At 33.1% G+C, this 12,380-nt stretch overlaps 2 protein-coding genes across 2 annotated transcripts; both read right to left on the bottom strand.

Moving 5' to 3' along the window:
• Positions 1 to 2,347: 2,347 nt before the first annotated feature.
• Positions 2,348 to 6,508, bottom strand: LOC123894677 (lipoyl synthase 2, mitochondrial-like). Its single transcript, XM_045944731.1, has 4 exons — positions 6,010 to 6,508; positions 4,618 to 4,829; positions 3,695 to 4,074; positions 2,348 to 2,875 (listed from the first exon to the last, which is right to left on the bottom strand). Exons 1-4 carry the CDS (start codon positions 6,444 to 6,446, stop codon positions 2,765 to 2,767), a joined length of 1,140 nt encoding a protein of 379 aa, XP_045800687.1. The 5' UTR covers positions 6,447 to 6,508; the 3' UTR covers positions 2,348 to 2,764.
• Positions 6,509 to 7,824: 1,316 nt separating this feature from the next.
• Positions 7,825 to 12,166, bottom strand: LOC123894676 (tetratricopeptide repeat protein 1-like). The gene is made up of 5 exons (XM_045944730.1): positions 11,808 to 12,166; positions 10,650 to 10,829; positions 9,820 to 9,946; positions 9,293 to 9,406; positions 7,825 to 8,217 (listed from the first exon to the last, which is right to left on the bottom strand). Exons 1-5 carry the CDS (start codon positions 12,078 to 12,080, stop codon positions 8,102 to 8,104), a joined length of 810 nt encoding a protein of 269 aa, XP_045800686.1. The 5' UTR covers positions 12,081 to 12,166; the 3' UTR covers positions 7,825 to 8,101.
• Positions 12,167 to 12,380: the final 214 nt, after the last annotated feature.

The following is a 12,380-nucleotide window of genomic DNA, read 5'->3' as shown; positions in this document are numbered from 1 at the left end:
AAGTGAAGTGAAGTGGAGAGTAAAAGGAGCAACATGGAGAGAACTAATGAGGTGAATATAAATTGATTGAGGGAGCATGAACCAAGATTATGTTGGATCTGTTTAAATAGCTTTGATTTTGATATTGCTATTGATGAAGAAATACGATACAATCAGTATATAATCTTAAGTTTGTGTATGTAAATTGTAACCTAATTCATTTGATAATGTATTAGACTTACATTTCTTTTAAAAATAATAAAAAAAAGTTAAGTTAGGTAATGGGTCTCACAAGAAAGTTATAAGGCTTTCATAGAAAAGAAATGAATTGATACCATTCAAAAATACATATTGTTTCGTTAGTTAATGGTTAATTAATGAAGATGAGTACAATTAATAAAGATTGTGTTCAATAACACACGGATTTGAATTCAAATAACACTAGGTGATCATATTTTACTCATCAAATATACTCTCACATCCCTTGCGAGATTTTAATACTCCGTACAAGAAAAAATGATTTTTTAGATTTATCGATATTTGAAACATTGATGTATATAATCTATCTAAAAAGTAAAAAAATATTCTTATACTAGGACTAAAAGGAGTATTGATGTATATAATCTATCTAAAAAGTAAAAATCATTGTAACCTCCGTTGATCTACCACATGCTAAATTTTATTTTTAAATGTTATCAACTTTTTTTTTTCGTGATGTCAAACATTGCGTTCAATAGTTAATTATATCATTTGAAAATTTAGAGAATATTTTAGAAACTCTTTGTTTTGATGTTAATTATAAGGGAACAAGAATATGATAATGATTAAATATAAAAAGTAAAAACTAAGGTGTACAAAAAAAATTAGTAAACATGAATTGTAAAATATTACAGACACCTCGATGTTAACACAACATTAACTTGATGCTTTATCGGGTGGGTGGGGTAGCTCAGTTGGCACTTGCTGACCGAGTAGGTGTAGGCTGTTGGTCAGGGGTTCGATCCTTGACAGCAGCAATTGTAGTATTTTCTTTGTAAATAAGTTGGTGGTACTTATAAACCATCAACTTTTTAAAAAAAAAAAAAAAAAAACTTGATGCTTTATGATATTGAGAAGAGCACACTTCAAAGTTTTAAATCAACAACACTAGACTAACCGAACTCAGTTTGTTAAAAGTGATTGTAACAAAATAAAAATGCAATAAGATTATTCAAACGATTAAGAGAAAATCTCTCGTCATATATCGTAATACCTATCTTTCTCTTATTATTATTTCATCATTCTAGATTCAAATTTACTTGTACTTTCGTTACTTTATGTAAACTAGATTAATATTGTATTCATTACTAGAAAAGATATCGTCTCGTAGTTTTTTCTTTGTCTTTATCAAGTAGTCTAATGGCTAAAATTCTACATTTTAAAGTACATAAGTAAATTGTCCGGAGATCGAATTCTAATTTCTACATATAAAATATTATGTCTCTATCAACTGAACTAAACTCACATGAATATATTGTCTCGTAGTTCTATTACCCGTTGCAATCATTCTTATATTTTACAAAAGATGGAAAAGATGAATTCAAAAGAGAATTTTTAAATTTTATGCAAGAAATGGAAAAAGAATTCAAAAGGGAATTCTGAAAGTGTATGCAAGAAATTGGAAAAGAAGATTCAAAAGTTAAACATGTTGGACAAGGTTGTCAATGTCATGCTAAAGAGATTAACAGTGTAAAGCAGAGGAAAATAAAAAATGAAAAAGATGCATAGCTTTTGAATTGTCAATTATAGAAGGTTAACCTGATAGTTTATAAAAAAAAAATAGATTGACTATTTTTTTTTCCTATAGAAATAGTTTATATATAAGCACTTATTGTAAGCATTTATGTTCCAAGCATTTTATTAAACTATTTACCCAAACAAGACTTCAGCCTCACCAAAATTTACCCCACCTAGGATTCTACCATAACATATAGTGTCCCAAGATACACTCAGCAGACCCATAGTACAAATGGACCACCAAAACCAAACTTTCCACATTTTTATCAAATATTATATCCTTGAGGAATGTATCATAGCCTAAAAAGAATCACTCAAGTAATCAAGCTTTCGAGTATGTCTCAGCATCTCCAGCCCCCACAGTTTGTTGAATGACAGACACTAACCAGCCTGCCATAAGTCCCACCCCAAAAGGAATACCTCACAGCTCAACAAGGGTACCGTCTAATGATTGTAACGGTAACATTAAACATGGCTTTGGGACAAGTTGGCACCATAATCATATATATGATCTTGCTGCCACATCGATAGTAGTCCCAAATTCACTATAAACTTTAAATTTCTAAGCAAATAAACACAAGTTCAGCAGCACTTATGAAATAAACACCTCAATTAAACCATATAAAATCAACAGTTTGTACATGATTTCTCATAATAGTTTCAAAGCCTCAAACTAAATACTTTTCGTAGGTACAATAGTAAGTAAAAATTGCACGGGTTAAAGAGAGCAAAAGTTCAGGACAGGTAGATGAGAACATAGATTTCACAACCTTTAAATGGAATTTTCCAAATAAATTTACCCGCTCGGTGATGCTTGTGTGTTGGTGGTAGGGAGGGGGATGTTGTAGACAGCATAAGCCCGTTTAATACCATTTTAATGATAGATTACAAGTGGTATGGGCATGGGCATCAACAGAATGAAGTAAGCATGTGCCTCTTCTTATACATAATGCACATTAGTAATGTGTAAATAACAAAAAATGAAGGGGGGGAAATGATCAACAGGTACTCAGCTTTGAGAAGATGCAGCCCGATCTGAGTCAATCATGGATTTAATATAGTATTCACCTGCCTTGTATGATGACCTTACCATGGGCCCAGATGCCACATATCGAAATCCCTATCACATACAAAGTAGAATTAATACACCATTCATACCACATGATCAAGTTATGATTACTACTACAAGCAGCTTTTAATATATTAGAGCTTTTCCAAAATTCAACATGATGCAACAATTAAAAAGAGAGACGCGTGCCATGATTACACTAGCATGGTGAGGTATAGAATGTCATCTACAGTGCTACACTGCTACAATTAAATTTCTATAGGAAGGGTCACCAGGGTGTGCTAAAAAGTAACAACAAAGTAAGGGATAAACAAGGCTAAGTTTACTAGGGATTAGCAAGACATTTTATTTTACACAGACTGAATATGCAAGAATGATACTGGAAATGACTTTATCTGCATCAACTTTTGAGGAACATATATAAAATTATAAATACCAGCAAGAAGCGCAAGTTTTATGTTCTATGTACAGTGGTCAGTGGACCAAATATTGTAAACCACCACCACCACCACCACGAGATTTTAGTAAATGCTGACTGAAATTATGCTTACGACCAAACTATGGATTTGGATCCTCTCCTTCTCTTTTCTCTCTCTCCCTCTCCTAACTCTCTCTCTCTCTCTCTCTTAATTTCATTCTCTCTACTCATTAAAAAAATAATAATATAATCAAGAGAGAGAGTAGGATCAAGAGAGAGATAGAGAGTTAGGAGAGGGAAGGAGAGAAAAGAGAAGATCCAATTTGCAAAACTAGATACCAGCTTTGGATGCTAATAGTAATTATTTCTCATTAAGCAAAATACATCCCTTTCATCTACAGTAACTAAAGTACAAGTAATCAGAATAACAGGAATAAATGCTGTAGACATACCATTTCCATGCCAAGAGTCTGATACTTCTCAAAGGCCTCAGGCGTAATATATTCTGATACTGGCATATGGCGCTTTGAGGGTCTCATATACTGACCAAATGTCATCACATCAACACCAGCTGCTCTCACCTTTTCCATTGTCTTCACAATCTGGTCAGGTGTTTCCCCACAACCTAACATTATCGAAGTCTTAGTGAGGGTTCCGGCAGGGGCAAAATCCTTGGCCATCATCAGAACATCCAAAGACTGCTTAAAATTAGCCCGGTGATCCCGGACAGCACTCTGAAGCTCTTCAACTGTCTCGATATTATGTGCAAAGACATCTAGTCCTGATTTGGAAACCTTTTCTACACATTCAGCATTTCCTCGAAAATCGGGAACTGTTGCAACAAAATTAGTGCAACAATTGTCAAATGGAGAAATTATATGCAAAGTCCCCTTAATATAACCCGATAATGAAAAAATGTAAAACCAATATTTTATGCTCAAATCCCAATAAACACGATTTCTTCTTTAATTATGATTAAAAGCCATACTGTTAAACAGTGGCAGTTCAATAATAGTAAACAGCAATGTATGAGAAATTCATCCACAGAAACTGCATAGGGAATTTGCACTTTAGGTACCAGCATAGGGAATTTGCATTTTAGGTACCAGCTAATTCACCTCTCTATTAAATTGCTCTAGTTGAAAAAGAAACCCAAAAGATAGCCCCCCCCCCCCCCCCCTTCACATTCATGATCCAGTAGCTCTAACTGAAAACCATACAGATGCTCATTTATTTTAAAAATAACCTGTGCCGACCTAGCAAAATAAGGCTTGGTTGTTGATTACAATTAGTATTAGATATCATAGAAGAACATTTTCACACAAATGACCACGTTAATCTAATTTCAGGAACTACAAATATTTAAAATGCATACCCAAGGCTTCAATCAGCATGCTAGGCTTCAGTACCTTCAGCTTCTGCACTGTCTCAGTAAAATGACCACTCCCCTGATCAGGTAAATCATCACGGTCAACACTTGTTATAACCACATAATCCAAACCCCACGATGCAATTGCCTCAGCCACATTGGTTGGCTCGTCAGGGTCAGGTGGTGGAGGAGTCCTTGATGTCTTAACATTGCAAAATCTGAAAAATAACATAAATTCATTTTATTGAAGTGGTCAAAAAAATTAAAATATATCCACATACAACTTCAACAGGTTTTAGGAGTAACTAAACAGACTTTCCCTTTCAAGTCATGTAAATTCATTACCGACAATAACATTCCTATGTCTACAAAAAAAAAAGACAATAGCATTCCAGTGACTATGAGTATGAATATAACAATGAGATCATAATCCTGGATATTTTTTATAAAAAAATTGCGTAGGCAAGCCTTTACAACATTTCCAACAAGGTACTTATACAAATTAAATAAAAAGTATATACTTTCATGAGAATTTATTTCTCTACACATCAGAAATATTTTCATTGGAATATGAAAGTTATTTTTTCCATGGCAATCCTTTATACATAGGAATAATAATTCCATTTAAACTTGTAACAAACATGAGAATTTTCTCATATGTACTGCTACTACATGCTTAGCTACATGATGAAAAATGGAGCCCCTCATTTCAACTCATCATTACAAACAATTTCTGCATTTCCAGGATATGCGTGCGTGCATGTTATGAACAACTTTTTAGATGTTCATAACTTGAAGAGATAATTTCTAAAAACTACTAACAAACTACACTAAGCTAAAATAACTAACTTCATTCATTCATTTTGCTTGATTATTACATGCATCCAATGTCATTATATATAGGTAACAAACTAACCAATGACTCATCATTATTCTAGAACATGAATAATCACCTACAATTAACTAATGCATCTTGGGCCTTTTTTAATCTCTAAGGCCTATATCCATTCATTACAGTGCACACGTCCATACTACATGCCATTTTTGCAGTTCCACTCATGAATCAATTCAAATATACTTACTTAGTATAGCACCAACATTTCAGATTAAGGGTGTATCCTATGTCCAACACGTGACGGTGTTTGATATTGACAAATATTGTTACACACTATCACTTTAATGTTCTTAAATTATCACCGGTGTCTTTGTGTCAGTGTCGTGCATCCTGCTTAATAGTTTAATTTCTATAATAAAGCTACACTACCAAACTTAGTAGACTAATAATCTCCTTAATTCACAAATAATTCACCACATTGAATACTAAAAAACCATTAAATTGCTAAAATTGTACTAAAAAACATTATAAAAAGAAAGGGAAAAAATTGATTGGTGTATAACCTGCAACCTCGAGTACAAGTATCACCAAGAATCATGATAGTAGCAGTGGCAGTACCAGTTTCACCACCAGACCAACACTCTCCCAAATTAGGGCACTTTGCCTCTTCACAAACCGTATGAAGCTTCAATTCACGGAGCTTTTTCTTAATCTGCACATACTTCTCACCACCAGGAATCGATTCCTTCATCCATTTCGGTTTCGGAAGCGGTTTCTTCTTCGTCCCAACCTCAACAGAATACGCGCTTTCCGATTTCATTGAAATGAAGTCCGACAGAGACGGAGAATCCGTCGCCAGCCGAGCACGAAGTCCGGCAAGATTCTGTGGGAATTCAGTCGGAGCTGCGGTGGTTGTTGTGGTGGTGGTGGTGGATGATGAATAGAAGTGTTGGGTGGTGCATTTTAGGTTTCCGGCGACGGTTCTAAACCGCGAATACATTATCTCGCTCGTTTTGTGACAATCACAGATCGAGTGGGAAGATAGATAGAGAGATTGCACGAGAAACGCACACCAACCCCTTTCACTAAATATATATGGGCCTGGGCCAATACATAGTCATCATAAATGTTAAAGCCACGTCCATAATTAAAATTTTCCACCTCCTATTTTAATTTTGCTAAATAATTAAATCCCCTATCTTAATTTGTCTGTTTCTATTTTATAATGTGTTATTTAAACTTATTTAAATTTAATTTTCAATATTGATACGTATATGTTTTTATATTTGAGTTAGAGTTTGAAGAAAACTATTATGTTGTTAAGGAAAAATTTGTAAAATAGAAATGATCACTTGTTAATAATGTATGATGCCTTATTTAACGTACCCTATCATTAATTTAAGTTAAAAAAAATATAGAAATGATCACTTGTTAATAATGTATGATACTCAAAATTGTATCACCATTGGAGCAAAATATGTATAAGTTGCATAAGTATTACATGATATTGTAGAGACCACTTGATAGTAATGTATGATACTCAAAGTGGTATTATCATTGGAGATGCTCTAAACAAAGAGTGCGGATAATTAAATGCATTAAATCTAGAGTTGCATTTATATAAATGATATAGATTTCACTTTCAATATTCAATTTATATATTTTAGAATAGTGTTCAACTAAAATAGATAGTTAATTCTTTAATTCACTATAATGATGAAGTAAATTTCAATTTTTTTAATTTTTTTTTAAGGATATAATTGTTCAAAAATAATCTGACCAAAAAAGTAGTTACTCAAAGTTAACTTTAGAGTTATGTTTATATAATGATATAAATCCTAGTTATTTTATGTGGAAAGGGAAAGTATTGAAATTAAAAGGCAAAAATAAAAAAATCGAAACATTGTCTTAAAAACAGAAATTTATCATAATATTTTTATATTAGTTCCTTAATATGCTCACTTATAACACACTGGTTTGTGCAAGACTCAATTTAAAATAAGGTACTTCTATTTAGAGGGGGAGGAGAGAGGAGGGCAAAATAAAGAGAAGTCTTGCATCTTATTTGAGAGAGTGATTTCGTTGAAAATGATAAATTAATGCTTATGATTAGTTAATATATTTTAAATTTGAGAAAGAAAAAAAGTTTGAGCAAAAAATTGAAAATATTATAACAATATAGGTTGGATTTGGAAGAATTTTTCTAAACCTTCTAAAATCCTCCTCCAATACATTGAGTTCCCGCAAAATAGTTTTACTTTTTTCTGAAAGATAGTGTGGGTTATACGCCAACAATAAACAACTAGAATCCTCTAAAAAAAGAAAATAGAAGAAGCATTTGTCAACACAACATTTAAAGAAATCACACAAAATGGTTAGATTCCCTCAAAAATATAGCTTAAATAGAAGTATTGCTAAGATGTTCAAATCATACAAAATGACCAACTTGATATTTTACCAAAAAGACTATTAAAGACTTATTTGTTATCAATCCCCTTCACATGATGAATCAATCAACCAATACCCTTTGAAGGAAATATATTTGTATGCTTAAGTTCTAGTACAATATACATGAACATCTGAATTTTCCTAGTGACTTGCATGAACAACAAAAAGTCTCAAAACCAATGTTGTCATGACTTTGCTCAACCAAACTTACTGTTGGAATGAGACGGAATAGGAACCAGTGTTTGGATCTTGGACTGCTTTAAAGTTGTCTACGCTCATCCCAAAGCGACCCAAGAGAGAGTTGCCCATATCTTTTAGTTTTGCTGCATCAAGAAATACTTATTAGTTATATCTATGGAAATGATGATGGTGAAACATATACTAGGGATCACTTGAAGCGAAAATTAAGTAGACATACAAAACAGTGTTGCAAACTAATCACAATTTAAGATAAAACTTTTCTTTTATAAAAAAGAATAATACATCTAGGCAATCGCCAGAAAATAATGAACTAATAATAAGCCTTAATGTTTATGTGTGGTTCACCACCCCAAGTGCACTTTAGAATAATCTTAGCTTACGAATTAGTTCTGCCTGGATATCCATAGAAGTATACGGCATTAAACAGAGCACTTCTAAGAGATGGAAATAATAGGACAATCTTTATGTTTGGCCTCCAAGATTCCCTAAAATAATATATATAATGTAACAAGCTATAACCTTTATGTTTGGGTTCACTGATAAAATGGGTTAGTTTATGTCTTCTAGTTTGTGATTTATGGAGTATGTGTGGAATTGAGACCTATAACTATGAGGTTATTGTTTTGTGCATTACAGAGCCTTATCATTCAACTGATGCATTTTGGGTTTTCAAAATATGTTGAACCACACTATCACTTTAGGTGTGCTTATGGGGAAATAACCATTATGTTGTAAGACTTGATTAATCCTCAATTTCACAACCAGTTGTCTAATCAAATTTACACTTTATAATTTGATTTTGATTCCCAAGAGTCGTAAACTCCTAAGATTATATTTGTTAGCTACAAAGTTCGATAACCACAGTGTAGACAGACATCTCAGTATCTCACCTACCATGAGCTGAAATTCAACATTTTATCAGAACAATGAAGATAAAAAAAAATCAACATTTAAATCACTCGTCATAGAGATTGTGGTACCATGTCAAGAACTATCTATCTGAAGCTTGAGTTGTTTGATGGAAACGCATGAATGATTATAAATTACGACTCTTGACATTAAACAGTGTAGTGTCAAAAAACAAACATTTAACGATGAAGAAAACAGGAAGCGCAATAAAAGCATGGCGCCTACACAACAACCTACAAATCATATAAATATATTTGAAAAACAACGAGAAAGACAAAAAAGACTTACCAATCATTTCTTCCTTCATCTTTTCCCGTTTTACTGCAGCAAGGGGCTCTAGCCGGCGGATGGTTTTCCCAGCTTGATCATTTGAGGGATCAATTTCTAAGATCTTTTTCATATCTGTCAATTAGTGAAAGAAAAAACTAGGTCAGATGAAAAGAGCTGGTTATGAATGTCATGAATAAAGAAGAAAACTTGTAAGAATCCAAATGCTAGTAGTGTGCAAAACACAAAGTCATCCATGTTAAAATCAAAAACAAAAGGGAATCACAAAAATAAAATGCTAGTAGGGTTAGCAATTAATATTACAGTTACCTTAAACCTTCTTATTTAAGAAACTACAACTCCCTTGCTTAGTAATTTGCAAAAGGAAATAGAGTACATTCAAACAAGGAAGGGTGTCAATCAAAAGAACTGTGAATAAAGTAAGGGTTGCAGATATAATTCCCAAAGACAGTGTCCGGTTTAAGAAGTTAAAAGCTGAAAGGACATTGGTATAATTACCTGCCCTATACTATAAAATTTGAACTCACCAGCAATGGCTTCTTCAAAATGCTCAAGCTTTTCATTGGCCTCTCCTCTTCTTACCAAAGCTTTGACATACATGGGATTCAATTCTAATGCTTTGGTGCATTCTTTAACTGTGTTTTCATATTTTCCCTGAGGTACACCATATATATGTCAAAGAAAATGAAAAATGAACTAAGTCGATCACAAACAGAAAAACATGCAGGTGATGTTAGACTCTGTACCACAGCAGAGCATGTTTAAATGGAATGGATTATTAGAATGTCCACATGTATATGATTAAAAAGAAGAAATAAAGGAGGGGAAAATGAAGAATGTGGTATCAGACTTTCATTCTTATTGAGCTATTGTCTTTTGCTTAAATAGGCCAATCTGATTGAAACAAATTGGGTTCGACTTTGCTGAGATTTATAGCATTAGGGAACTAATAAGTAATAACTACATCCATACCTGAGCTAATTCATAGTAAACTAATACCAATCCTCAAATTTGAAATCTAAAAGAAACTTGCTTACTCAAGCATAAATATAGTAACTATAAGTTTATAACTATTATTAAAAAATGTTAAACTGCTTATGGTTGGATCATAATGGTCACGTCTCCAACTTTGTTACTTAGAGCTGAATGCAAAACCAACTTTAGACATCAACTTATAGTTTGGCCTCTCAAATTCAAACATAAAGAGGTCAAGAGCTAAAATAGACCACTAGACGGTGGCTGTCGAGCAAAAACAAATTGAGATTAATGGCTCATCTGGTTGACACGTGTGAAAGGCACAATACACCAATGTGCTAGCAAGAGATATTCCCATTAACAGCACAAAAGAATACCATACCATTTTCAGAAAGCACACACCACGGTTTGCATGGCATATTGAGCGTATTTCCACAGATGAAGGCGCGTCTGGTGCAACTTGCAAAGCAAGTTCATATTGTGTTAATGCCTCCTCATACCTTGCATCTACAAAAAGTTTGTTCCCTTCTGCCTTTGCTTCATTTGCTTGAACCAATGCTTTCTGTAACATAAACATACCAGTCAAAAACTATTTTTCATCACAAGGAAACATTCTCTAAGAAATCACATCAATATTAGAAAACTTGCAAACAAGGCTGAAGGCTCCCCCATCAACATTTAAATGCAAGCGCACACAAAATATAAGTTGGTTTTTCAATGCCCGCATTGTTAGAAACCTATCCAAAATTCCAAATACAATAGACAAAAGTATACTAAATAATTTTATTAGACCAAGAATGTATAGAACCTCTCTCCAACTTTGGCCATTAGAGAACCACCCATCCCCAATTGTGACACACGACTCCTAAAATTCATCAAACCATGGCATGGCTACCTCCCTTCAACTAAGCTTATGCAGGGAAACCTCAAGTGTTTTAAAACTAATCAAACCAGTGGTTATCTGTTATCTGTAATCTGTATGTGTTACTCTTCTCTCATATCACTACACATCGTTAGAAGATTATAATAGTATAAGACTCTAATAAGGTCTTGTTTGGATAAACACTTTAATTAAGTGCTTATAGCATAAGTGATTATCATATAAGAACTTATGTATAAACCATTTCTATAACACAAGATAAAATAAAGTTAAACAGTTTTCACATAAGCTAGTACTTTCATAAACTATTCTGGAGAGCTTGTGAAAAACAGACATGTCATAAGCTCACATACATGTCATAAGTTGTTTCCATAAGGTGCTTAAACAATCTCAGGAGTGATTATGTCGGTAGATAAACTCGAATAAATCATCCAAACAGCCCTAGGTATATGATTTAAACTCCTAGTGGAACCAACTGGAATTAAATGATTGAAACTATCTATAAGTACAAATAGGTAATATTTCACTATTTAACGATTTAAACAAAGTACTGTTATTGAAGAAAATTTCGAAAAGAAAAGTAACTACCAAATAATAAATTTGTAGCAATCAGAAGAACACAAAAACGTAAACTACTAACAAAACCCTAAATTTCAGAACCTGTATCAGTTCTTCATTGTTGATCGATGCATCGTCAGAAGAAATGATTCTCTGAGTATCACTCTGTTCCTGCTGTTGATCACTCTGTTGGTTCTGTTGCTGAAGATTATCTTGTTCTTCCTGTTTGATTGCACTGCCGTCATTGGCGTCGACGTTGCTGTCGAGATCGGTGTCACTGGCGGTTTCAAAGCCGTCGGAAGCGTCGTCGATTGTAGTGGCGTTGGAGAGAATCGCGTTTCGATCGTCAGTCTCGTGGTGATCGATTACTACCATTTTCTCGAAGGTTTGGATTAACAGCTACCAGAAGAAAGTGATTCTGTCTCTACTCTCAGAACAAATTTATATTTTGACTTATATGTTATTTACAGGAATTATTAAAATGACTAATTTAACATAATAGCTAATTTAACTTCTTTTTTTTTATAAATAGCTTTTAACATAGAAAATAATTTTGTTTGTCAAAAAAACATAGAAAATACTTTTAAAATATATTATTTATGTTTGTAAACAAAAATATATACTTATTAGGCTTAATTAGTAAAATGGTCCCTTAAAGACATTTTTGGTTTCAGA

The sequence above is a fragment of the Trifolium pratense genome, linkage group LG7, assembly GCF_020283565.1.
Source record: "Trifolium pratense cultivar HEN17-A07 linkage group LG7, ARS_RC_1.1, whole genome shotgun sequence".
Taxonomy (NCBI): Eukaryota; Viridiplantae; Streptophyta; class Magnoliopsida; order Fabales; family Fabaceae; genus Trifolium; species Trifolium pratense.
Note: the sequence above shows the minus strand (reverse complement) of the source record. Positions and strands in the feature narration are given on the sequence as shown.

Bases quoted from the DNA above. Each gene is read 5' to 3' on its own strand.
- LOC123894677 (XM_045944731.1), bottom strand. From the start codon at position 6,446: ATGTATTCGCGGTTTAGAACCGTCGCCGGAAACCTAAAATGCACCACC. The intron at 4,830-6,009 runs GTTATACACCAA...GTTATTTTTCAG, and splicing joins ACTTGTACTCGAGGTTGCAG to ATTTTGCAATGTTAAGACAT. The intron at 4,075-4,617 runs GTATGCATTTTA...TTGTTGCAACAG, and splicing joins CATGCTGATTGAAGCCTTGG to TTCCCGATTTTCGAGGAAAT.
- LOC123894676 (XM_045944730.1), bottom strand. From the start codon at position 12,080: ATGGTAGTAATCGATCACCACGAGACTGACGATCGAAACGCGATTCTC. The intron at 9,947-10,649 runs GTATGGTATTCT...GGTGTACCTCAG, and splicing joins GTGTGTGCTTTCTGAAAATG to GGAAAATATGAAAACACAGT. The intron at 9,407-9,819 runs GTGAGTTCAAAT...ACTAATTGACAG, and splicing joins TTTTGAAGAAGCCATTGCTG to ATATGAAAAAGATCTTAGAA.